Genomic DNA, 26,427 nt, shown 5'->3' with positions numbered 1-26,427 from the left:
CGGGGTATAAGGTTTACACACGTCTGTCCACACTACAAGAAATGTAAAATGGCTGGAGAATTTTTACAGCATGTACAATGTAAGCCTTATAAACATTCATAGCAAGTAATTAATCCTGAGGGCAAAAGCTGATGGCTTGGCTTTTTTGCTGGCAAAAATGGCAAAAACTAAAAAAAAGTGATAAAAAGTTAAGTTTTTTTTTCACCTCAGAACATATTATTAATTGGCCACTTGAGACACAATGAGAGAGTTATCATGGGGACTTTAGTTGAGATTGCCCGAGTACCGACTGTGAACTCAGGTTGTACAGTGGTAAAGCTCTGGACCGTAATCCAGCGACTGGGGTTCAATCCCGCTGAGTCCTGATTTTTTTCTCTCTCAATATTTTCATATGCCAGTTTGCTCGAGCCCCAATCACGCCATTTAAATTTCTCGGGCTTGCATCGTTTATTTCCGATCCTCGCATATATTAATTTGTGTTTCGCATTGTCTTACCCCCTGCTAGGGTGAAGCATATAGGCCACCTCCTTCTTCATTATTCAACATATTATTAAGTTACAAAAACAATTTCCTGAGTGTAACAAGGCCAGGTTTTGTAATTCTAAGTAACATATTAAGAAATTAAAGACATGGGTTTTCATTGCTCTCTAGTGCATTTAACTGAAATGTGGCAAATTAATCAATTTTAAAATCTTTTATTTTAAGGACTTGATGAGACAAAAAATATGTTGAATGATTCATTTATGTAATTATAGTTGTGTGTTACTGTTTGTGAGCTTTCTGTGTTACTTATTCCCTGTTCTTGGAACTGGTGGAGGGAGAAAAAACATACACAATGGGCCACCAGTTCCCAACGATCATGAATTAAAACATAATATTATAGTCAAAATTGTTAAGAACAGGTACAAAGGACAATCACAAAAGAGACAAAGACGATGGACAAAGAGAACGTTCACTCTTACAAACAAAACACAAGCACCAGTCTTGTGTCAAACAAGTGCACACATTACATGTACTTGGTTACACCCATCTTGATCCTGCCATAATCAGTTTTAAAAAAAATTGAAGAAAAGGACAACAATTTAAGATGCTTCAAGATCAATGGTCCATTTTTTGAAATGGAGCCGCAGTTTACCTTTAGGGGAGATTGGGGTTAGTTGAAACATTTTTCACAAAATCGTCTTTTTAACGCAAACCGATTACTTTCAAGAAACACTAACCATATCAGTATAAACATATACATACATGCTACAAATACAGCCTTAAACTTTATTGGACCTGCTTATGATTATTCATATAAACCAATTTGAAAATTTGAAAAAAAGTGTTTCAACTAACCCCACCCCTGGGGTAAGTTGAAACATAGGGTGGGGTTAGTTGAAACACGGCTTGTAAAATTTCAAAATAATTATTATTGTGTTGTTAGGGTTATACTTCCCTTGAAGGCACCCTTTAACATACAATCAGTGTGAAAAAATGAATAAATAAATATGTGGAGTCGGGTCAATACTTTGGACACAAGGTGACGAGTGTCACCATGGACCAAAATATGAGAAGCCTAAAATATTATAAAATGTACTTTCTGTGTGCACTTTTTGCTTGTATTATTGCTTTTTAACCATAAAAAGCAATATTGAAGAAATGGTAAACATGTTACAAATTTTTCAAAAGTCAAATTTTTAACCATATTTTTCTATGCGATTTTCACGTGTCAACTAACCCCACCTCAAAAGTTTCAACTAACCCCGATGCCTATTTTTACATTTCAAAGTTCATTACACAAAATAAGAAATACAATAAAACTTTTATTTAACATTATTCTGGGACTTACTACGAAAGTGCTTATGATACTCAAAAATAATCCCTGAATCTTCAAACAACATGGAGATAACGCATCTTTTCTGAGGGGTATAAAAATTAGTCAGTACAAAATGTAAGTCAAAAAACAGATATGGTCCTGTGTCACAACCTGGGGTACGGTTCAAACATTTTACCTACACATCTCATTTGAAGTGGTTCATCCTTCTGAGCATTTTGACACCTTTTTTATGGAAATCGGTTAAAAAATGAGAGAGTGCGGGCAAAAACAATCACAAAGTAGGGAGGATGTAACCCCACCTCTTTTTTCCACATTTACAATCATTCTGAGCAAGTATTGGTCTTTTAAATGAACTTTTGTATTTATTCACTTGGTTTAGATGTCTGGGAGTTCATTTAGACATTTTTTTTACTAGATTCAAATTTTTAAAGGGGGTTTTAAATCAAATTTACAATAGGGTCAGTCCATGTCAAAACAGACTGAGTGTACACCCACCCTCTTGGATTATGCTCTCCTTTGGCTCAGGGGTACCTTTCATGGACCCCTAGGTGAGGTCACAAGAAAAAATTCAAATTCAATTTCGTTTCGAATGGCGGGCCATCAAAGTTTGGCGACCTTGACCAAAATTGGGAATTTAAGGTGTCCAAATGACAAAGCGCTCTCTTTGAGAGGCATTTTCTTCTTAATTAAATCAGTTGTGACCCTCTTTTTGAATGTGGTCACTCACTGGCTGTGTCTGAAATGCCTAATGCCAAAAAGATTGATTTCGAATTTCGTTGGGATTTCAGAGGGGTCAAAATCAGCACTTCATACTGTTCAATCAAATTATCTTTGATTTTGAAGGGACCATGATAATGCCACAGTGCACTTATAGGTCCTAATTATGTTCAGAATGGATTAACCATGTGCCAATGTCTATGAGCAATTCAAAAAAAGAGAAATTTCTAGACCCCCTACAGAATTTTAGGCCCCCCCCTAAAGTGGTTCAGCCACAAATGGCGCTTAAAATTGGCAAATTTTGACACCTAATAACTTTAGGTGTACACCAGATATGAATTTCTAGTCTTTTGCATCTGAAAGAATGTAGTCTTATGTTACTAGGAACATAAGATTTGTTTTGTATTTTTGTGTTTTGATACTTTCAAAAGGTCGTTGACCTATGAACATTTTTCGTCATAGCGCCCTCCTGAAAGGTCTGACACATAACAAACTATACATTTTTGGAATCCACATGACCATACGAGTAATTTGATATATTACTTGACATAATTGGGAGCATTCTGAAAATTTGACCCCCATAACCTGTAATTTGCATGTGCATCGTTGCCAGGAAGTGCATTTTTGACCCCCTTAAAAATCCATACAGAGGATTAGAAAGTAGTTTTTTCTTATTACTTGACTCAAGAGCAACTTGAAATATCAGGATAAATAATACAAATGGCTATAAAGTGATCAAAAATTAAAAAAAATATCATACTAAAATTGGCATTTTGTACCGTATCCTGTATGCATGGTATGTTAGGCAAAAATGACTATTTTTGAAAGCTTAATACTAAAACACAAAAAATACAAAACAAATCTTATGTTCCTAGTAACATTAAACTACATTCTTTCAGATGCAAAAGACTAGAAATTCATATCTGGTGTACACCTAAAGTTATTAGGGGTCAAAATTTGCCGACTTTAAGTGCCATTTGTGGCTGAACCACTTTAGGGGTGGCCTAAAATTCTGTAGGGGTCTAGAAATTTCTCTTTTTTTTTAATTGCTCATAGACATTGGCATATGGTTAATCCATTCTGAACATAATTAGGACCTATAAGTGCACTGTGACATTATCATGGGTCCTTCAAAATCAAGATAATTTGATTGAACAGTACGAAGTGCTGATTTTGACCCCCCTCTGAAATCCCAACGAAATTCCGAAATCTATCTTTTTTGGCATTAGGCATTTCAGACACAGCCAGTGAGTGACCACATTCAAAAAGAGGATCACAACTGATTAAATTAAGAAGAAAATGCCCCTCAAAGAGAGCACTTTGTCATTTGGACCACTTAAATTCACAATTTTGGTCGAGGTCGCCAAACTTTGATTGCCCGCCATTCGCAAACGAAATGGAATTTGAATTTTTTCTTGTGACCTCACCTAGGGATCCATGAAAGGTACCCCTGAGCCAAAGGAGAGCAAAATCCAAGAGGGTGGGTGTACACTCAATCTGTTTCGACATGGACTGACCCAATATGAATCCCTCCCCCTAATCCTCCTCCCCCCTAATCCTCAGCCACCCTTGGCACATTTCATGCCAAACGTCATAAGAAAATAATTGAAAATATTTTAAAACAGGATAAAAACATGAGTAATATAGAATAAATTAGCCTCAATTTAAGACCTAATTGAATCTTCTAAGTGAAGGAATACTCAAGAGACAGTGTTTTGAAATCCAAACTGGACATCAAAATGTAACAAAGCCACCTTTTTGTGTACCCCAGTATATGGCACAGGATCATATTCCTTTCCCAAGCCAACACTGGTGGGGCATCAGTGCTGTTGCTAATTTGGTGGATGACCCTTACTAATACCTATTACTAGGTGCCAGTATTTTACCAAATTAATTTTTTGTGTCAGAAAAAAATACAATGTTTCAACTTACCCCGCGTTCCAACTAACCCCAATCTCCCCTACTTTCAGCAATTTTATACTCAATTTTCTGCTTCAATTTGACCATATTCAGAAAAGAATTGAAACTAAGGTTAGTCTGTTTAAATCTGCACTTATGAATGTAAAATTTAAGGCACAGAAAAAGGAAATTACATTGTAATACACAGGTCATGTTCTGAGGTATCCCTGATACCAAACATTTTATCAAATTTGGAAAATGTAAAAGAATCCCCAGTGACACTGTTGATATAAAAACATAGTTCATCCCACATGGAAGACACATTCTTGCATTTCTGTGTTACTTTTTGATATTTGAGTAATGAGTTTTTGCCGGTTTAAACCAGGCAAAAACTGGCAAAAACAGGTTTTTGCCACTTTGCTACCAAACCTACGGCTGTAATTTAGTAATTTAGCGATTGAGTATAAATATGCATAGAAATGACCGACATTTGTGTGTTAATCTCAAGTGGGTTTTATTAGCGACCTGACACATATTTGTTTTGGTTCGATCAATCATTGAAGCGCTCTCAACTTTTGTACTGGATCGTTCAACTATGCTCTACCAGTTTTCAATGTTTAAAAGTTATCATGTTTGACAAACATCATGAAACATGTCAGAAAAGAATTCCATATTTGATTTACTATGCAAATAACCTATTTCCATGTCCCACAGAACTTGTGCATCTATCGGGAACTAACTAAATTTGTTAGGCTAAATTATAGCCTTTTGTACGTGTGTTGAAGGTCGCTTCACTTGGTAATATTTTGCACAAAATTACATTGTTAATATTTTCAAAATAAATTGCAGTTACTTTTTTACACTTATGTTATAATTTATAAAATATTGTTATAACTTATGTTGTTTAAAAACCATAATAGTCTATATTCGGAACATTCCTTTGCAGCCAAACAGTAAGACCAGAAATTGGCCAGGCATCTTCAATGCTTGACATTGGTACAAGGAGTATATTTGGTGAAGAACATGACATATTCAGACAAAATGTAAGAAGATTTTTCCAAGAAGAAGTTGCACCTCATCAACCAAGGTAAATAAGATGAAAAGATCCCTTAAAGTTTCAACAATTCTTCTTGACTGGGATATTAGTTCCCCAAAGATTCTCTCCATGAGTTGAGGAGTTTACAAATTCTTCTTCACAGCTTGTTAGGGGCTGTGCAATAATTATGAGCCCGGGGGGGATAATATTTCCAAACAGCGTGCCAAAACATTGGGGAGGCAATTATATTGCCTGATCTAGAAATATATATTGTGAGTGCACCGAGCAGGGAAATTTGCATATATAATTAGTGTTTCAGTACTGTTTACCTGAGCCTTTACATATATGGTAATTTTCACAGTAAAGGGTGTAACTTTTCAAACCACTTAAATATGTTTCTGTTTACTGAAATCATGCATAGAAGCAACTTAAATTCCAGTAAAATAATGTTTCAAGGCTTAAACCTTTTGATTTCTAATAAAAATTTGACATTTCCATAACATTTTGGTTAAAATCTAAGAAAAATGTATTTTACATAACCTCAGAAAATTATGACATGAAAGCTGGAATACATGTGAAATCCCATTCCAAAGTAAGTCAACAGATATAAGCTAAATTTTATACCATGTTTTGCTACATGTATGTTTGTAATTGCAGTTTTGAAAATTTTTAACATCAAGTGTCATTTACAATGGAAATTTCCAAACCTTAAACATATTTTTTAAGTTTTAATTGGGTTCCTAAAATAATTTGAATGTCTTATTTCATGTACAAATACTACTTGATGAAATTAGGAACCTCCCAGCCAAGTTTCACAGAAATTCAACTTGGAGTTATTTTTAGAATTGGCAATTCAAGCGATTTGTGTTTCGGAGGCTTCAGTTAACAACACAAGTGATCATAAAAGTAAAATATTTGGCTAACTACTACAAGTTGACATAAAAAAATAGGTGAAAAATATCACAATTACCAATTTTCATGCTTTGCTTCTAAGTATTGAATTTCAGTTGTGACAAAAATTAAATTATCACAGCAAGTCATTTTTTTTGTTTTGGAGGCTTCATGTTAACAATTGTTAAACATTGCAGAAGTAGTTTTTTTTAAAACAACAGTGTTGGGATCATCTAAGCTGTTATTTTCTTGTGTGTATTGAATCAATGATTCTATGCGGCAGATATTGTAGATTTAATTTTTTCACCCATTTGTTAAGTATGGTGTTTTTTGCATGTGAAGCCTCCGAAACAGGCTTTTTTGGGTATCAGTATATTTTTCAAACATCAACCATAATGTCAATTTTTTTTAAAATTTATGACATTCTGCACATATCAAGTAATAATTACAATGCAGATATCAGTATGAAACACACCAATTTAGATATGCATAGATGATAATTAATCTTATTGTTGTTTCGGAGGCTTCATTTGTTTCGGAGGCTTCAATTGTTAACGGAAAGTTTGTATTGGGTCCCATTTTCAAACGGTGATATACATCTCCACGATTTAAAAACATGTGACTTGAGGATCTACTTTGCTACATTTTGATAAATAGATTGGATGAGCTCTTTTATTTATATTTGCACAAGCTTGCTGAACACTTTGTTTCGGAGGCTTCAAAAAAGTTAACGGAAACAGGCTCTTTGAAGTCAAGATTTTATAAAAATTTTAAAAGCTTGCAAATCGACTAATTTTTGTTACCCATTTCAAGTTTTAAAGATAACAACTGTTATGAATCAAGAAGAAGTGAAGAAATAACCAAGAATTATGAACCAAAGCTACACCCACAAAGTTTGTTAACAATTGTTAACGGAAAATGAAGCCTCAAAGCGACAAATATCAAGTCCGGTTCTCAAAAATACAGGGCTGTTCACAATTAAATCTAATGTGGCGGTGTTTACTGAACATACATGTATGACTGTACTTTCAGGATAAGAAAAATTATCCATGAACTAACTGAAGAAAACACAGGGTTTTACAAAAATGTTACTGTTTTTTATAGTTTTTCAAAATGGCAATATTAAGTACATTTAAGCCTGCTAAAACTGAACGCAGTAACTCCCAAAGCTGATTATGCTACCCAAGGTAGCTGCTAAGTAGATGACTTATGTGGCCAAAAATCATGGAATTATGTGGCTTTATTAGAACACTACGGATTAAAATGTTAAAAATCCAAAGTTACACCCTTTACCGTGAAAATGACCATATACATGTACATAAGGCATATTACTTAAAAAGGGCACCCAATGAATGTGTGCCAAAAATTGCTTACCCCCTCTCGGCTTGCCAAAAATTGCTTGCCCCCCCCCCCCTTTCAGCTGGCCAAAAAATTCTTGCCCCTTCCAATTTTATCCTCTCCCCAGGACTCATAATTATTACACAGCCTCTTATAGTTTCCAAAGTTCTTTCCATGTCCCTAAGATGTGGAGTTTACCAATCTGTCAGTACCAATTTGTCAGATAACCTGAAAGTGCTCAGTTCAGATTTTCTAGAAAAGAAGATAACCTGCACCTGAGGTATTGTGTTGTCAAATGTTGACAGTTGGCAACAGGTATCAAGCTGGAAAATTTGTTTATATAGCAGGCATCTGCAACTGGGGGCATTCGTGCCAATTATGCTGCAGTGCCGCATAATTTCCAAATGGCGCACAGCTGTTTAGGAAAAAGGGCATTTTGATGCCCAAATAGAGCCATAACCCGAGCTATTTAACAACAGTGGCGTGCGCAGCACATTGAAAGTGGCGGGGCCAGGTTGTTCAGGTCCCCCGAATGGAGTCTGGAGTGTAAGGTGCCGTGAAGCCCCAGCCCCTCACAAGTGGGGTCCAGGGACCCGCCTTGTTGAGGACCCCTGGTGTGTCCATGGGCAAAGCCCCTGGCGGGGGTTCCGGGGGAGCGCCCCTGGAAGCTCTGGGTTTTAGCGTTTTAAAAGGCCAAGGATTCCTATTTTAGGGGGCAAATTTTTTGCACCGTCCCCCGAATTCCCCTGAATGACTAACAAAAGATAAAGAAGGCTAAAATCCAAGGGCTTCCAGGAGTGTTGCCCCATAGACCCCCCACCAGGGAGGGAAAGCCATCAGATCCTAAGTCATATAAGATTAAGAAGGCAAAAATCCAAGGGGTTCCAGGAGTGTTGCCCCATGGACCCCCACCATGTAGGGAGGGAAAGCCATCCGATCCTAAGTCATAAAAGATTTTAAGGCAAAAATCCAAGGGGTTCCAGGAGTGTTGCCCCATGGACCCCCACCATGTAGGGAGGGAAAGCCATCCGATCCTAAGTCATATAAGATTAAGAAGGCTAAAACCCAAGGGCTTCCAGGAAAGTTGCCCCATAGACCCCAAGGTCCCCTCGAAAGCTATCAGATCCTAAGACATATAAGATTAAGAAGGCTAAAACCCAAGGGCTTCCAGGAGTGTTGCCCCATAGACCCCCACCAGGGAGGGAAAGCCATATCCTAAGCCATATAGGATTAAGAAGGCTAAAACCCAAGGGCTTCCAGGAGTGTTGCCCCATGGACCCCCACCAGGGATATTAAGTATTATATTAAATATATTAAGTGTATAAACTTTAAAATTGACGTGAATTTGAAATGCAGAGCTCCAAATCTAGCTAAATCGTGTAGTGTGAAATTATGCTGTGTGACCCCTCTGCGTGGTAGAATTATATTCATAAAACATTGAATTTAACATATAATATGGGCAGCCAACCACGATTTATCAGCATTTAAAAGATATATTAATTAATATTAATTAACAAAGATAAATAATCAATAGTACAAATGACAATTTAACTAGTAAACAAGTCTGAAATCTTAAAATGTTGCCACGTGATTTCCCGAACATGTGATATGTCTACATGTGACCATTATTCAGATTTACCGAAGTATTTTGAGTATGGTGCACGGCTTGCAGGCAACTGTGTATTTCTTTACCTCCGTATAAAATCAATAATTCATGCTGGGAGCCAAGTAACATTCTGTCTGCTTAGTGCAGTTTGGTATTTTATTTTACTTGAGAGCATATAGAAATACATAAAACGAATAAGGCGCCATGATGGAAAGCTATGGAAGGTCAGGTCGGGTATCAAAGGTTATTTTAACTTCAAATACTACTTGTGTTTCACACCTTGCCTCTGTCACGTATTTCCTTCATATTATTGACCGCAAGTCCTAATTTTGACTTTGCTATTGCAAAATGTCATTTCATATCAAATTAGTAGACTTTCTTTGAAAAAAACATATCACTGGTGCCCGATGGGAATATCCGTCCGCCATTTCATTAAACTGGATCGTTTTAGCCTGGTTTGTGCCCAGATGTATTGGGGCCGCGCTATACTCTCATTGAACAGGCAAAGTTCGCAAAACTAACAACGGTGTTATTTGCCAATATCAATTAACATGATCCAAGGGGTCGAACATGAATTATTCATAACGGATCGATAACTGGCCTCACTTTCTAGATAGTAAACCAGCGGAATTTTTCATAGGTTTTGCGTTGCTAATAGAACAACCGTGAATTTAGTGTCACCCCCTTGCCTAAAGTGAGCCCATGAACCTCACCCATCTCTACATTTCATTGTGGAACTTTCAGGAAATTAATAATTCAATGAGTTATTGATACACCTTGGTCTTGAAGCTTTAATATTTATATAATATTGAATGGCTTTGAGTGTGATACAAGAATATATTGCGAGATAGAAAAATATTGCACGAGTGAAGCGAGTGCAATATTTTTCTATCGAAAGTGCAATATATTCTTGTATCACACGAAAATAAGCCATTCAATATTATTATTATTATTTATATCTAGGCTTTTGCTATGCGGTAAAAATAACATTTTAGCTTACATGTACCTAGCCACAACCAATGTGTATTGTAATGTAAGCTTACCTTTTGACCTTCTTGTTTTCTGCTCTTTACTCTCCAAAGACAATTTTGGAATTATTATATATAGGTTTATTTGTAGATGTGGATTATATTTCCTAAGGTTATCATCATCCAGAATTGCCGCGAATCATGATTTTACTTTTTTATACAGTACGAAATCTCCTGTAAGCCATTACGATGTCTGTAGTGTATATTGTTGTGCTGTTGTATCATGACGCGTGTTGGTGCCCGTCACCATGGTAACACGCGACGCATACGCGCGTACAATATTCAAGAAATATTGTATTGCATCCGGGTATTTTGCAAATATTGTACAATATACAGTTTTATTGTATCGCTCAAAAGCCTGATATAAATAATAATATTAATTACACCAGCTTTTATAAATACACTATTCACTAACAAAAAGAAATTACTATACAAAGACAAAAAAATATACAATCAGTTCATGCAATAAAGCAAAAAAGCATTTCTTTAAGGGTAGACGGGGTATTGTTGGTCAAAGCATCTAAAAAATTGATTTTCATTATCTAAATCAATATATTATTGAAAAATAACACTTCAAAAGCTAAAGTTCATTCTATAAATCATGTACTTTAAAAACTTGCTTGATTTATACATTTTACAAAATTCAGCCCTCTTTACAACATAACTCAAGAACCACAAGTATATCTGTGATATTTGAATTCTTCTACATGCTTGCTATGAAATGATCAATGCAAATTTTACCAAAGCTCACTACCATTCGTAAGATGCTGTGAACTACCAAATCGCAACAGTTTTAAAAAGTTGCTAACCTTACGGTGGTGATTGATAAAGAATTTCTGATGATTGTCTGCAATCTGTTTGATTTATTCATTATAGGTGGGAAAAGGCTGGCCATGTTGACAAAGAAATCTGGGAGAAGTATGGTGCGGCAGGTCTTCTAGGCATATCAGTACCAGCAGAACATGGTGGAGTAGGTGGTGATGTAATAATGGCTTGTATCGCAATAGAAGAACAGTAAGTACAGGTCTGTCAGTGTACATGTACATGTATGTTGGAACATATACACTGTTGATATTAATTTGAAGTAAAAGCTTAATTTGGATTTGGCTTGGTCCCAGCCGGTTTGTGTTCCTCCGTCACTAAACGAACCGTCTAGCAACAACCCGTGAAATAACAATCGCTGATTGGTTTAATGAATTTCCAAATAACAAGGTTTTCAATTGGCTATATGGAACCATATATGGCTGCTGAATCAGGGCATGACTTGTGTAAGTGACACAAACATTGTATTTTGTAGATACCACAAACGCAAAATGTATGCTAGCTTGCAGCCACTAAGGCGTCAATCCTGATATTGCCTTTCATGTCAGTGACTCACAGCGTACTCACTGCATTGTGTTGATTTATATCACTGCATGGCTGTCCATCAACTGCTGTATCACAGTCCTTATTTGGCAACTCCGTATTTTACTGAGTTGATGTTCAACCAATCAGAAAAGACATACTATGGGGTTGTCACCAGACGGTTTGTTTTATTTTTATAGCACTGGCGAAGGAGCACAAATCGGCTGGGACCGAGACTAAATTTGGATCTGGCTAAAAAGGGCATGTGTGCTACTATAAATCCTAACTATAAAGATACCACGTACATGCATGTACAGTCCAACTTTTTGTATATGTAGCTTCATGCTGGAATTAATCCAAATGTTTATTACTTCGTATTTTCTCCCTGTTTATAGTACAACTTGGTATTAATAGTAGACATTACCATACAGTGCACAAAAGATACACATTATGTTCACCCCTGTATGTCCTAGACACAGACAGGCATGTCATAATTGGAACCAACGGCCAATTGTTGTATCTTTTAGCTCAAATTTACGACCTCATTTATTGAAATCGTTCAATAAATAAAGACACAATGATCCAAAAACTCGAGGAAAATGCAGATTTGAAAGTTGCAGTTTGCTCCATTGCATGCCCTTTTGATTTATATGCAGAGCATTCTCAAACAAGAAAACTATCACCATACTTTGCAATGATTAGAACATTAAAACTAATGTCATGCTTTTATTGATTAAAACATAAAAGTGCAACTTTTGTTTCTGTTCCTTCCATAGGTTTCATTAAATTCTCAACCAAATCAACAAACGAGGTCTTAAATCAGAGCTAAAGAGTATATCAGGTATTGGCTGCTGACATATTTGGCTTTGTTTTAATAGAATATACAGGGGTGAACATAACTGGTACTTTAATTCTTTTACGCACTATATTTCCATTTCAGAATGTATGCCAATGGCGTTGGGCCTGCTGCTGCCTTACATGGCGATATCATTATGCCTTATATATCACAATATGGAACCAAAGAACAGAGAGAGAAATATTTACCTGAGATGACGGCTGGAAGAATGGTAGGGGCTATAGCTATGACAGAACCTAGTGCTGGAAGGTATGTATCAGGCAAAGTTGTATGCCTCAGTTATACACACCATCCAAAAAGAAAGTCCCCATTTATTTGACTCAAGTGGTCATAAGTTGGTATCAGAGTAAAATTACATTTTTACACATCCACCCAAAAAGAAAGTCCCCATTTCTTTTACTCAAGTGGTCATAAGTTGATATCATAAGGTTATGTCTCAGTTATACACACAACCCAAAAAGAAAGTCCCCACGTCTTTAGGTGGTCATAAGTTTTAACACAAGTATAAATTAAAAGCATTTCAAGTAAACATGTAGAGAATTTTGTTTGTAGCTGCAGTATGATACCACTTGCATAAAAAGGAAATTGCAATTATTGATGAATTGATGCTAGAATGAAACTGCAGGGGAATTGCAACCTCTATATAAATGCAACAATATATACATAACAGGATATCAAGCCATAATGCTCTGCAAAATGAAAATACCATTATCATTGTGTTTTCTAACTGACCAATGACACATGCTGATCATCACTCACTTTTGACTTTTGGCAGGTTATATTGATTGGAAAAAAGTTTGTGAAGATTATTATTCATCCACATAATAATAACTATGAATTTGAAATTACTATCTGATCTACTATCTCTTATTATGTAAAGAACAATTGCTGATAAAGCCTACTCAAAATTGGAGATATTCAACATGATCCAATATCTCTAATAAACTAGAGCGATAACCGCACCATAGCTGAACCATGTGGCTTCGGCAGTATTGCATTTAAATTTCAGCTCAATTGAAGCATTTTGAAAACTTGACATTTGACCCCTTTATTGCCCCTTAATGACCTTAAATGTATTTTTAAATATTTTAAACATGTTTAAAATGTCATAAGGATCATTGCTTTAAAATTTCAGCTCAATCGGAGCATTTTGGAAAATGTTACCTTTGACCCCTTTATGACCCCTTTATGACCCCTTAATGATCTTAAATGAATTTTAAAATATTTTTAAAATGTTTACAATGTCATAAGGATCATTGCATTTAAATTTCAGCTCAATTGGAGCATTTTGGAAACCTTGAACTTTGACCCCTTTATGACCCCTTAATGACCTTAAATAACTTTTAAATGTTTTAAACATGTTTAGAATGTCATAAGGATTATTGCATTTAAATTTAAGCTCAATCGGAGCATTTTTGGTTAAAATGACCTTTTTTGACCCCTGGATGACCTCTGACGTTTGGAAATATTTTTATTATATTCTTTATGTTTTCCTCTTTCATATGACACCACTCATGGCGTCATACCTGCGTGGCATTTAGAGATATGTCCATTTCAGACCAAATGGTTAGTCAGTTAGTAAGTAAGCTAGTAAGCTAGTAAGTAACATTCACTCATATAGGCTGATACCATTTCATGGTTCAGCAAAAATGGTATAGGTCTAAAAAGAGTAGAGCATCAACCCTGTGTTATCAGTTTACCAAATTGCAAAACCGCGCCAGATTCCATACTGTTATTCTCGAGATATTTGGAATTATGTAACAATACCTCAATTTGGCTTGTTATTTTCATCACTATTTTTCACCATAAATCAGACAGTGTCCATATGCTATTGTGTTTATGTTAATGTCATTACGTAAACAATTCCCTGGACCAAAACAAGTATATTTAAAGCACTGTACTTTAAATATGCTTTCTAAATAAAACTCCAATGTGCGACATTTGGAATGACGATCAAGTACCTTTAAAGTACAAATAAAGCACAATGACCAGAAAAGTACATTTAAAGCATACCGTACTGAAAAAAGCACATTTAAAGTACTGTACTTTAATTGTACTTTATACCAAACAAGCATATTTAAAGTACTGTGCTTTAATGATACTTTATACCAAAACAAGTATATTTAAAGCATTGTACTTTAAATATGCTTTCTAAACAACACTCCAATGTGCGACATTTGGAACGATGATAAAGTACCTTTAAAGTACAAATAAAGCACAATGACCAGAAAAGTACATTTAAACCATACTGAAAAAAGCACATTTAAAGTACTGTACTTTAATTGTACTTTATACCAAACAAGCATATTTAAAGTACTGTGCTTTAATGATACTTTATACCAAAACACTTATTCAGTATACATCATGCACCAGTAAGGTTATAATTATAAGCTTTATAAGCTTACCACATTTATGGAGCTAATTCTCAAAGTGTTGGTAACACTATTGTGTTCACAAGCATACATTACCAGTAACTATCTCCTGTAATCAAGCCTGTATTTGTAAGTCCATTAAGTCCTTCATTTTATATAAATATGAATAGTTTTATACATCCATTGCAAGATACAACCTTAGCACAACTGCCACAAGATGGCCGTTGGTATTTTTCAAATCTAGAAGAATGTAGCGATGTGACTTGTACATGTAAACATCACATGACCACATTAAAGTACATTTAAAGTACATTTAAAGCACATTTAAAGTACACTGAAAAGCACATTTTAAGTACTCTTACACTGCTGACAATACCACCAGGAATATCAGTCAGGTAAAGTATACATAAAGTACGGATAAAGTATATTTAAAGTACACACTGATGTTCAAAATTTGGTCAAGTCCAAAATAAGTACAATTAAAGTATACTCACTGACACTGGGAAAAAAACTAAGTCCAAATAAAGTATAGTTAAAGCATAAAAAATTATAACATATTTATCAAAATATTCATAAAGCATAATTAAAGTCATATAAAGCACATTTAAAGTACAATGTTTTTCCAGGATATGAAAGATAAGCACATTTAAAGCACATTTAAAGTACACTTTATATGTTCTTATTACCTATAAAGTATAGTTAAAGTACCCATAAAGTACAGATAAAGTACATTTCTAATGTGCTTTATTTGGTCCAGGGAAGGATTCAACTTAACTAATACAATTGTTTTGAAAGACAAAGGTAAAAACTTGTTTTTATCATAAGTCATCAGGAAAGGTCCTGTTGATGGCATAGGTGGGTCCTCCCACTTGAAGTGATATGTACGGGACATGCATGAGGAAGCGCATATTGTACAGAATGCAGCTCGAGATACAGCTTTGCAGCATTCGTCCTTTCAAAAGATGCACAGCCTGATCTTGGTGATGATGAACACAAATGATGAACAGGGTCGACAAGATGTGGCAACATTAGACGTTGAAATGATGTCCGAGCCTGATGATTAGTGAGGATCAAGCCTAAGAACCAACCAATATGGATACTGGAAATCCTGAGAGCCACAGTGACATTGTTGATACTGAGACTAACAGCCACAGTGACATTGTTGATACTGAGACTAACAGCCACAGTGACATTGTTGATACTGAGACTAACAGCCACAGTGACATTGTTGATACTGAGACTAACAGCCACAGTGACATTGTTGATACTGAGACTAACAGCCACAGTGACATTGTTGATACTGAGACTAACAGCCACAGTGACATTGTTGATACTGAGACTAACAGCCACAGTGACATTGTTGATACTGAGACTAACAGCCACAGTGACATTGTTGATGCTGAGACTAACAGCCACAGTGACATTGTTGATACTGAGACTAACAGCCACAGTGACATTGTTGATACTGAGACTAACAGCCACAGTGACATTGTTGATACTGAGACTAACAGCACAGTGACATTGTTGATACTGAGACTAACAGTCACAGTGACATTGTTGATACTGAGACTAACAGCCACAGTGACATTGTTGATACTGAGACTAACAGCCACAGTGACATTGTTGATACTGAGACTAACAGCCACAGTGACATTGTTGATACTGAGACTAACAGTCACAGTGACATTGTTGATCCTGAGACTAACAGCCACAGTGACATTGTTGATCCTGAGACTAACAGCCACAGTGACATTGTTGATACTGAGACTAACAGCCACAGTGACATTGTTGATGCTGAGACTAACAGCCACAGTGACATTGTTGATACTGAGACTAACAGCCACAGTGACATTGTTGATACTGAGACTAACAGCCACAGTGACATTGTTGATACTGAGACTAACAGCCACAGTGACATTGTTGATACTGAGACTAACAGCCACAGTGACATTGTTAATACTGAGACTAACAGCCACAGTGACATTGTTGATACTGAGACTAACAGCCACAGTGACATTGTTGATCCTGAGACTAACAGCCACAGTGACATTGTTGATACTGAGACTAACAGCCACAGTGACATTGTTAATACTGAGACTAACAGCCACAGTGACATTGTTGATACTGAGACTAACAGCCACAGTGACATTGTTGATCCTGAGACTAACAGCCACAGTGACATTGTTGATCCTGAGACTAACAGCCACAGTGACATTGTTGATCCTGAGACTAACAGCCACAGTGACATTGTTGATCCTGAGACTAACAGCCACAGTGACATTGTTGATCCTGAGACTAACAGCCACAGTGACATTGTTGATCCTGAGACTAACAGCCACAGTGACATTGTTGATCCTGAGACTAACAGCCACAGTGACATTGTTGATCCTGAGACTAACAGCCACAGTGACATTGTTGTAGGAAATTGGTTTGTTGATGAGTATGATGGGGTTTGTTTTCCAGGCGAAGTGATTGAAATCAGGCAAAATCACTTCTGTGTCTCAGTAATGCACCGTGCAGGAAATCACTGGAAATGGCCTCAACCAAAAGATGACCAACATTCTACCTTAAAAAGCAGATGATAAAGAAACTTATATTACAGAGCCGATCATTATTAATAACCATGAACATTATGTTTAAGGCACCTTTGGACTATGTCTACCTGACTAGAGGTAGAAGTGGATTTGAGGTGCATGTGCTGGTTTAGAATTTACATTGTAGAATATCAAATGAAAGTTCATATACTAGCAGCACCTATGGGCATCTGCAGACCTGTAATGATGTTAACCTTCGTACATGCTTCACACCTAACTTGTTTATAACACACTTCACACAAGAAGCATATTGGAAAGGATATACATGTAGAATACAACATATGTGATGCGATCAAGCAAAATCAGTCAGACCTCGGAAATATCAAATTTTAGTTTCTTATATGATAGATCATTTCTACCATCTACAGCCCAATTATGGAATTCTCTTCCTGCCCAAATTCCAGCCATTAGATCGAGGGCCAGCTTCAGCAGGGAGGTTAATCGATTTCTGGGTGCTTCCTCATCAGCAGCTTCTAAATGATTTTTGTCTCTGCTGTAAATGCCCAGTTATGCCATGTTGTAAAAAAATGAAATAAAAGGCATTTACAATGCTTCGCTTTGCAGAAAACCCCATTGATATTGAACAACAAGATATGAGTTTCGAAAACCAGAGGAAACAAAAGGAAATATTTCCTTTCTTTGGCTATATCTCACAATCAATATTTCCGAGTTCCGACTGATTTTGCTTGATCGCATCACAAATGTATGAATACAAAGTATGAATACAAAATCATTCAAGTTTGTAATCTTTAGGTCCGAGAAGTGTGAAGTTTGTGAATGATGCTCTATATACCATGTATACATGTACGTCAGTGGAGAATTATGGTATGCAACTACATTTGTAGTAGGCATATGCCACATACTCGGACTAGAATCCAGAATCCACAGTCTTTTGATAGCAGCGGTTGAGTAAACATTCTCTAAACACCAGATAAAAAGACAGCTTTACACCACAGAACTTTGGTTCAGGCCATGCACACATAATATTCTGTTTATACTCCCCGATGTAAGTGTCACAAATGCAGGCATGTATTAAACACAATACAAATTCCAAAAAGTAATAATACTTATTCATTATTCATTATACGCCTCTTTTAAAGTGGAATTTTCAAAATTGTAATGTTAAAAACAGATGCTAAGGAAACAAACAGGTATGTTATAATCAAAATGAAGAATAATATCAAACAAACATCCTACTTGCACATTACACTTGATTCATCAGGCCTGTGGTAAGATTATAGGCCTACGGTAAAAATACTTGTAGAGAATATGCTAGTTTGGCTAAACAAGAAACTTTTCGTGCTTGGCTGATCCTCGCTGGATGAAGGTTATATCGATTTATGGTCTACAGAAATGCCTCCTCTCCAAACCAATGGTATGTTCATATCGATCTGTTGGTGGACATCCAAAGGTTCCGTAAAGGTATTAAGTTTTGTGATCAATTTCAGGGTGAAATATAACCCAAGTAAAGTCTATCAAATGTTGACTGTTCAATATAACTGTTAAAATATTAAAGCCCCAGTATGAAATAGCCAAACAGGATGGAGCATGTAATGCTGAGGTGTAATGAACTGACATGTATAGCAGGAAACATTTGCGGGGGTTTAATTTTCATGTTTTTCGGGTCAAACAGGGAGTTACGAATTTTTAACCTGGCAAAAATATTCATTACACATAGTAATTAATGTGAATTTGGAAATTATGCAAATTAAATTGTCCAGAATTGATATAATTGTGAAAAATTAACCCAGCAAAAATATATCCCACTATACAGTATGCAGTACATTGTATTAAAAAAAATTGTTATGTCTCAAAGCCCATATGGCAGTACCAAAAACGAATGCGGAATGAGGTTTTTTTATATGATTTTAATTTTTTTAAAGATTTTTTTAATGAAATTTTGAATTAAGATGTCATTTTCAAGTGTTCAAAAGAACACAGCATAAATTACATAGTTGGTTTGATATCAATTGTTTTATACCTAAACAATGCAAGTATTGAATCAAGTAACTTTTCTTCCAAATTTATCTTTAGAATTTCATAATTTCAAAAAACTAAAAAAAGGGGGGAAATAAAAAATGAATTTTGCTGTTTCAACTGACTTGGATGCGCTAAGAAAAATGAACGTGCTTGCGGTGGCTTTGAGACAACAATTTTTATATGCTGATACATCATACACTGTTTTGGTGTTATTTGTATATAGATTGGGTTATTTTGGGGGTTATTTGTACAAAGATTGGGTTATTTGATCATTACACCATTTGTTGAGGACTAGTTTTCAAGAAACTTTGGCATTTAGAAGAACGTTACCATTTTGTATATGGCCGGACAAACTGGAGCACAAATTACCATAGCACGAGTTACAAGTAAAAGGATGCCCAAAAGTGTAGCACGAGTTAGCATGGAATTGCCCTTAAATGTACTATGTGTAATTTCATCTCATTAATTACACAAAACGAGCACATTTACAGGCTTGTCCATGCCTTTTCCTACAGCACTAATTAAACCTTTTGAATAATTAATTAGGTCTTATAATGAAGCAAATTTTTATCAGCCTGTATACATAGAAGGAAGCATCGCACCCTATTATAAAGTATATATTTTCTGGTGGGCCTTTTCAAGCTCTGTTTGATTTTGTGGTCGTCAGCACAAAATACTTCTGAAAAGAAATAGACACTCCCGAACTATACCACATGATCATTAAAAAGTTAATTGCACCCTGTATACATTCTGCACCATGAATATTGACCTCAGGTTTAGGTCATTGTAATCTATGTTCTTTATGCTTTCCAGCAATGTATACTTTTACATACCTGTAATTGGTAACATAAAAGGTATAGCCATTCACCTCAAAATTTATGTTTTCAGCTCTGAAAGCAGTATGTCACAAAACAAGGTCCCAACTTGTGACACATGGCCATGTAAAAAGAAGTGACCACTTTCTGTTATTTGTTGTCAAATCTAAAATGGATCCATGTGACTATTTAGAGGTTAATAACTGCGCATCGGTTATTTGGAGGGCATTGTGAAAAATCTAAACATTTTGCCTTTGGAACCGAGGAATATCCCGAGGCGTAGCCGAGGATATTCGAGGTCCAAAGCAAAATGTTTAGATTTTTCACAATGCCCATATATTACCGATGCAAAGTTATTAACCTCATTCATAACCTTCACTTTAATCTCTTCACCTTACAAAATAACACAAAATTTTGCTCAAAAGTTTATAAAAATAGATGATTTTTACATCTTCCCTTGCCAAAAATCGATCAGGCTAAAACAGAACGACCAATAACAAAAGTGCGTATCACAATCTGTGCAAATATGGTCGCGCGCAATCCAAATACGGCAGCCAGCAGCAGCCAGTTTGTTGGACGACAATACACGCGACGCAGAAGTCAATTGTGTGCGACATTGGAACAATTACGCATTTTGCGGTCAATTGTGAGATATTAATGACCTCGATTTGCGTTGGCGTTTTCGCAAATAATAAAATATGATTGGATCGCACGCATCGCGTTTATTAATGAGGTTATGAATAATAAATGCAACATTCAAAAGAAGTTTTAAAACTAAAAAGTTCAACTTGGTTCTAGGATATGTGTTTATGCCTTATTGAACTGATTTCATATGTTTCAATTTCAGTTTCAGTTTTATTTCATGATTCAATAATACATGTAAACATAATACAGAATAATAATTTCTTTTGACAGAATAGTGCGGAATATTTTACATTATATGACAAATTTATATCCAGTAAGGTATGCGTTTGTCAATGGAAACACAGAACACTAACCACAACATGTTAAAATAGACGCATAATTACAGGAATACCTGTGAAGTCAAGCCTTAAGGTCGACGACATCAAAGTCATGTCGCAATAAAGTAGTGAAGGCAAGATTTTTCCGGGGATTTTTCTTCATTCCAAAATATCTATATGGTAATTCATCATTTAGTTCTTAACAATCTTGTTTAGCGATTACAACATGACTTTTGGCGTCAGTTGTTAATTCTTCTGGAACCATAGTAGGTGATTACGGACATCATCAATCTATTTTGTCATATTTGAAATGAAGCTTTGGAAGAAGAAATAATTGTGAAAAAGTAATCAATTGCCGGAATGTCATATAGAAAAGAAAATGTAATCAATAACTTTGAAATAACCTTGCTTAAAGTTTAAAGTTGAACACAACTTTTAAAATAGGTATTTTAATAGGTATGTTATATAGTTTTTTAAATGCCTTTGATTTTGTATTGCCAATCAGATCTTTTGACAAAAAAGTTACTGAAATTGTAAAGTTGAAATTTGGAATCAAAATTTATTTCTTTTTATACTTCATGAAGAAAAAAAAAAGAAAAATATGGATTTTACATCCATCCCCTTGCCCACCATGCTTTTTCAGCACAAGGGTTTTATACGTAGCAGTTCATGCGATACCTATTTCAAACCAGTTAAGTTGATGTTTGAAAAAGATTTATGCAAATTCAAAAACCTTTGAGCATTTGTTGGTATGCTACTTACGACTCTTTTCTGGAAATGAAAGCTAGTTAACATGAGCCTACAGATTAAATGCTGTGTAAGACAAAATCAAGTAAAACTCTTTTTTTGCACATTTTGCCAACACATAGTGGATATATTTTGAACGAGCACTGCATGGTAATGTCATTATGATAATTAAATAAAACATTTTCAACAGAAAGCCTAAAGTTTATACCAAGCCTTTGCATGATAACCCTGTTGGCAAATACCCATATATGAATTGTCTTAATACAATGAAAAAAGAAGTGCTCTGGATGATCAAACAGCATTAAAAGAATTGCATAACTGTAGGCATGACACAGGAGCTTTCCTCCATGTTACTGTAATACAGAGGTAGTGCAAGGTCATAACTTAACACGGATACTTGTCCACACGGTCCTTCCTCATGGTCTTTAACTTAATTGGAGGAGATTTTTGCGTCCAGGTGAATCTTTTTTTATCACCATTCCTTATCCTCCAAATATCAAGTTATAATTTATTTTTATTTCCCTTTTTTTATTTTTTTTTCCAACAAAACCCAAAAAATAAAGCTCAAATAGTTTGTTTTATTTCATCATGTTCAAGATTGCTAGTTTTATGCAAAATAAAACTGAGCAACTAAAGATATGGCCTGTATATGGATATCACAGTATCAAAATGCATGAAGTTCTCCTTGAGATTTCACGTCACCAAATAATGTCTCTATGGGGACTCTCGTCCTGAGTTTTATACCAAGTATTCTACCTTCATTATCAGCATAGATTTTTTTCAACATCGGTTTGTAAATCAATTTTGTTAGAAATACCAATTAAAATATTTGATGACAATGCTTTGATTCAGCATGCATCCATAAATGACTTGTGTGTCTGGTTTTGATAAATGGCACATACATTGTATTAGCAGCACACAATAATATGCTATTCACCCCCACTACAGACATGGTTTAACACCATAGGTAGTTAGAACAGTCAGTGGCCAGGTAGTTTGTGTTGCTTTTAGGGCGCTAGCGCCTAAAATCCTTTTCTGTTGTTTTTTTTGCTCTTCACTTTTTCAAACCACCGAAAAAAATTGGGTCAACCTTTTCGGGCTGTTGGGGAAGGGGCGGCAAAATTGAATTTTCTTCAGCCTCCCGGGGTAGGAGCGGCCACGGTACGCCACTGGTAGTGGTCTCAAATTGTATGTGGTATAAATTTTTCTCTACAGGTTAATGGATTTGTAATTATAGCATAACATCCTGAAAATAGGACAAAATTAAGGGGTAGGGGAAATATAAACTTCCATAACTTAACTTTTACTCATGATAAGAAATTAGTTTTTGTATGAAAATGTAGCTAAATTGATTTTTCTTACTTTCTAGTATTATTTGAAAGCAAACCTAGGTTTCATTAGAGTAGACCATGATTGGATGTGGGTAGCCCATTAGATACCGTAGAATTCCGTCTAGAAGCATATATGCCTCTAAACGAGGCATACATGTTTGCAAACAAATATACATGTTTGTACAGCCGCCTTTATCAGTAATATAGTAGTTCAAACTCCAAATAACGTTTTTGTTGAGAGTGTCTGCCTCTTGTCTCTTGTGTCAAAAAAACCTCGTTTAGAGGCATGTATGCTTGTAGACGGAATTTTACGGTATTTCATAACCATATGTAGGGTGTGTGTGTATGATGTGATACTACCTTCAAATCAAAGTACTACCCAATTTTTTGGTTTCCATTTTTTAGTTTTGTTTTTCACGTCAAACATGTCTATGCAAACATTGACGGTTCAAAAATTTATGTGCGTGTTTGCTTTTGTGCCGGTTTAAGTGGGTGTGTTTGGTGGTAAGTGTGAAGTGTATGGGTGAGATGTGGGGTTGGCGTATAATAGAGTGTATTGGGGTGTATTCTTTTGGAATACATGTCTTAATATGTCACTGATGCAGTCTGAACCAACAAAATATTTTTCCATTGATGTAATGTTTTGAATATTTATGTGTGTGGGTTGTGAGTAACCAATATTTATCAAAAAATAAACCAAGAATGTTAGAAAAGTTATGTTTCCACATGCAACAGCATAAAATATTACGATATAAGGCAAAGCAAAGAAAACATTAATCGTCAGGTAGATAGACATAAAATGTGAGAAAATGTGAAGTTTCCATCCTGGGTTTTCTATGTGTAACAGCATAAATTATGACAATATTAAGGGGTAGGGGACATACAAACTACCATAACTCAAGTTTTACTGTTACTGATGATATAATAAAACCAATATGTAGCTAATAAAATCAATCTGTAGCTAATTGGTTGTTCTAACTTTCTAGTATTATTTTAAACAAAACAACCATTAGTTATCAGGTAGATACATACAAACCACAACTTTTACTGATGATAATGAATTCATTAGGTATCAATATGGAGTCAATTGATTGTTCTAACTATCTAGTATTATTTTAAAATAAAACAATCATTAGGGGTCTTGCAATGATTGGGTACCCCAAGGGTGGTAAATTATACGGGGGGGGGGGGGGCAAAGTTTTTTGGCAGGCCAAAAGAGGGGGGCAAGCATATTTTGGCAGGTCAAAAGGGGGAATCAAGCAATTTTTGCAGGTCAAAAGTCATACCCCTTAATATTGTCATATTTTACACTGTCACATATTACTCACATGCTGTACTGTTTACCTGAAAACTAGTGTTTGCTTTGCTGTAAAAGCCTGATTTCAACCAAGCTTTAACTAGGTTGAAATCAGGTGAGGTTGAAGCAACGTTGAAATCCTAACCTGTGCCAGCTGGGAATGTTTGGGTAAGTGGAATTCTTAGGCTAAACAATTTCACACTGCACATATTCTGTTTTAATTTGTGACTTTTCAAAGTCAGAGGTTGTGGATCCCTCATGATTCTTTTATTTCTTGCTACTTTCATCTATTTTTGTCTATATTTACACCCATATGGGTTTATTGTTTGTTTAATTAGGCTCAATCAGAGAGGATTCTCAGTGAGAGCATAACAGACTTCTAAACCCTGAATTCTGTCGGCAACTTTTTGGTAGGATTTTATACTATTTATAACTAATGCTGTAATTTTTCCATTTCAGTGATCTCCAAGGCATCAAAACATATGCAGTCAAAGATGGCGATGATTGGATTCTAAATGGTAGCAAGGTAAATGGTAGCAAGGTAAATCTAAACCAGGGTTATAATGTACATACAAGAGTTAAAAGCAGGCAATGAATCATCATCATCATCATCATCATCATCATCATCATCATCATCATCATCATCATCATCATCATCATCATCATCATCATCATCATCATCATCATCATCATCATCATCAACATTATCATCATCATCATCATCAACATTATCAGCATCATCATCATCATAAATAATAATAATAATAAATTTAGATTTATATAGCACATTTTTCCAGAGGATTCAAATTTAAAGCGCTGTAATTTCGCTGCCTGGTGAATCATCACAATCAGATCGCATCAACTAGGCTAGTTGCAGCCGAACCCAGCTCAAACCTATCCGCACTATAGATTGTAACATCCACCGCAGCTCCCCAAATTCCATTGGGTGAAGGAAGTTTTTGATAACCAAACAACTAATCACCGATTTTGAAATTCATCATCATCATCATCTCAGGCATTGTCTTCATTATTTCATCATCCCTGTCATTGTCACCATGGACATCACTGTCATTATTGTAATCATCATTACCATCATATTGTCCTCAACTTATTATTGCACCAAATTACTACACATCACCTAATGTACATACAGAGTTGAAAAGAAGCAGGCAATGAATCTTCATCATCATCATCATCTCAGTAATTGTTTTCATAATTATAGTCGTAATCCCTGTCATTGGCATCATGGACATCACTGTCATTATTGTAATCATTACCATCATATTGTCCTTAACTTCAACATCATCATGATCATTGCACCATCATCATCACCATAACATGACATATTTAATATACAGATATGATTGTGAAAAGAAGCAGTCAATGAATCTTCATCATCGTTACCTCAGTCACTGACTTCATCATTATGGTCATCATCGCTGTCATTGTCATCAGATCAACCCTACCATCACTGTCCTCCTCCTCCTCCTCCTCCTCCTCCTCCTCCTCCTCATCATCATCATCATCATCATCATCATCATCATCATCATCATCATCATCATTACTACGTCCACCATCATCATCATCACCATAACATAGACATATTAAATGTAGATATGATTTTGAAAAGAAGCAGTCAATGAATAAACATTAAATCTTCATCACCACTGTTATTATGGGTGGTTATCATCATCATTGTCATCATGGTCATCAATGTCATTATTTTAATCATCACCATTATCCTCATCCTCATTATCATCATAATTACCACATACACCACTACCATTATTATCAT

The 26,427-nt window shown here is 35.5% G+C and overlaps 1 protein-coding gene across 1 annotated transcript in view; it reads left to right on the top strand.

The window, feature by feature from the left end:
* LOC140150784 (long-chain specific acyl-CoA dehydrogenase, mitochondrial-like) overlaps nucleotides 1-26,427 on the top strand; it is a 41,453-nt gene that overhangs the window by 3,887 nt on the left and 11,139 nt on the right. Inside the window, exons 2-5 of the mRNA XM_072172902.1 lie at nucleotides 5,382-5,522; nucleotides 11,211-11,348; nucleotides 12,619-12,783; nucleotides 25,092-25,158. Coding sequence (XP_072029003.1) covers nucleotides 5,382-5,522; nucleotides 11,211-11,348; nucleotides 12,619-12,783; nucleotides 25,092-25,158 — 511 coding nt within the window. The remainder of the gene's footprint in view (nucleotides 1-5,381; nucleotides 5,523-11,210; nucleotides 11,349-12,618; nucleotides 12,784-25,091; nucleotides 25,159-26,427) is intronic.

This window comes from Amphiura filiformis, chromosome 4 (genome assembly GCF_039555335.1).
Source record: "Amphiura filiformis chromosome 4, Afil_fr2py, whole genome shotgun sequence".
NCBI lineage: Eukaryota > Metazoa > Echinodermata > Ophiuroidea > Amphilepidida > Amphiuridae > Amphiura > Amphiura filiformis.
This window is presented reverse-complemented; position numbering and strand designations above follow the sequence as displayed.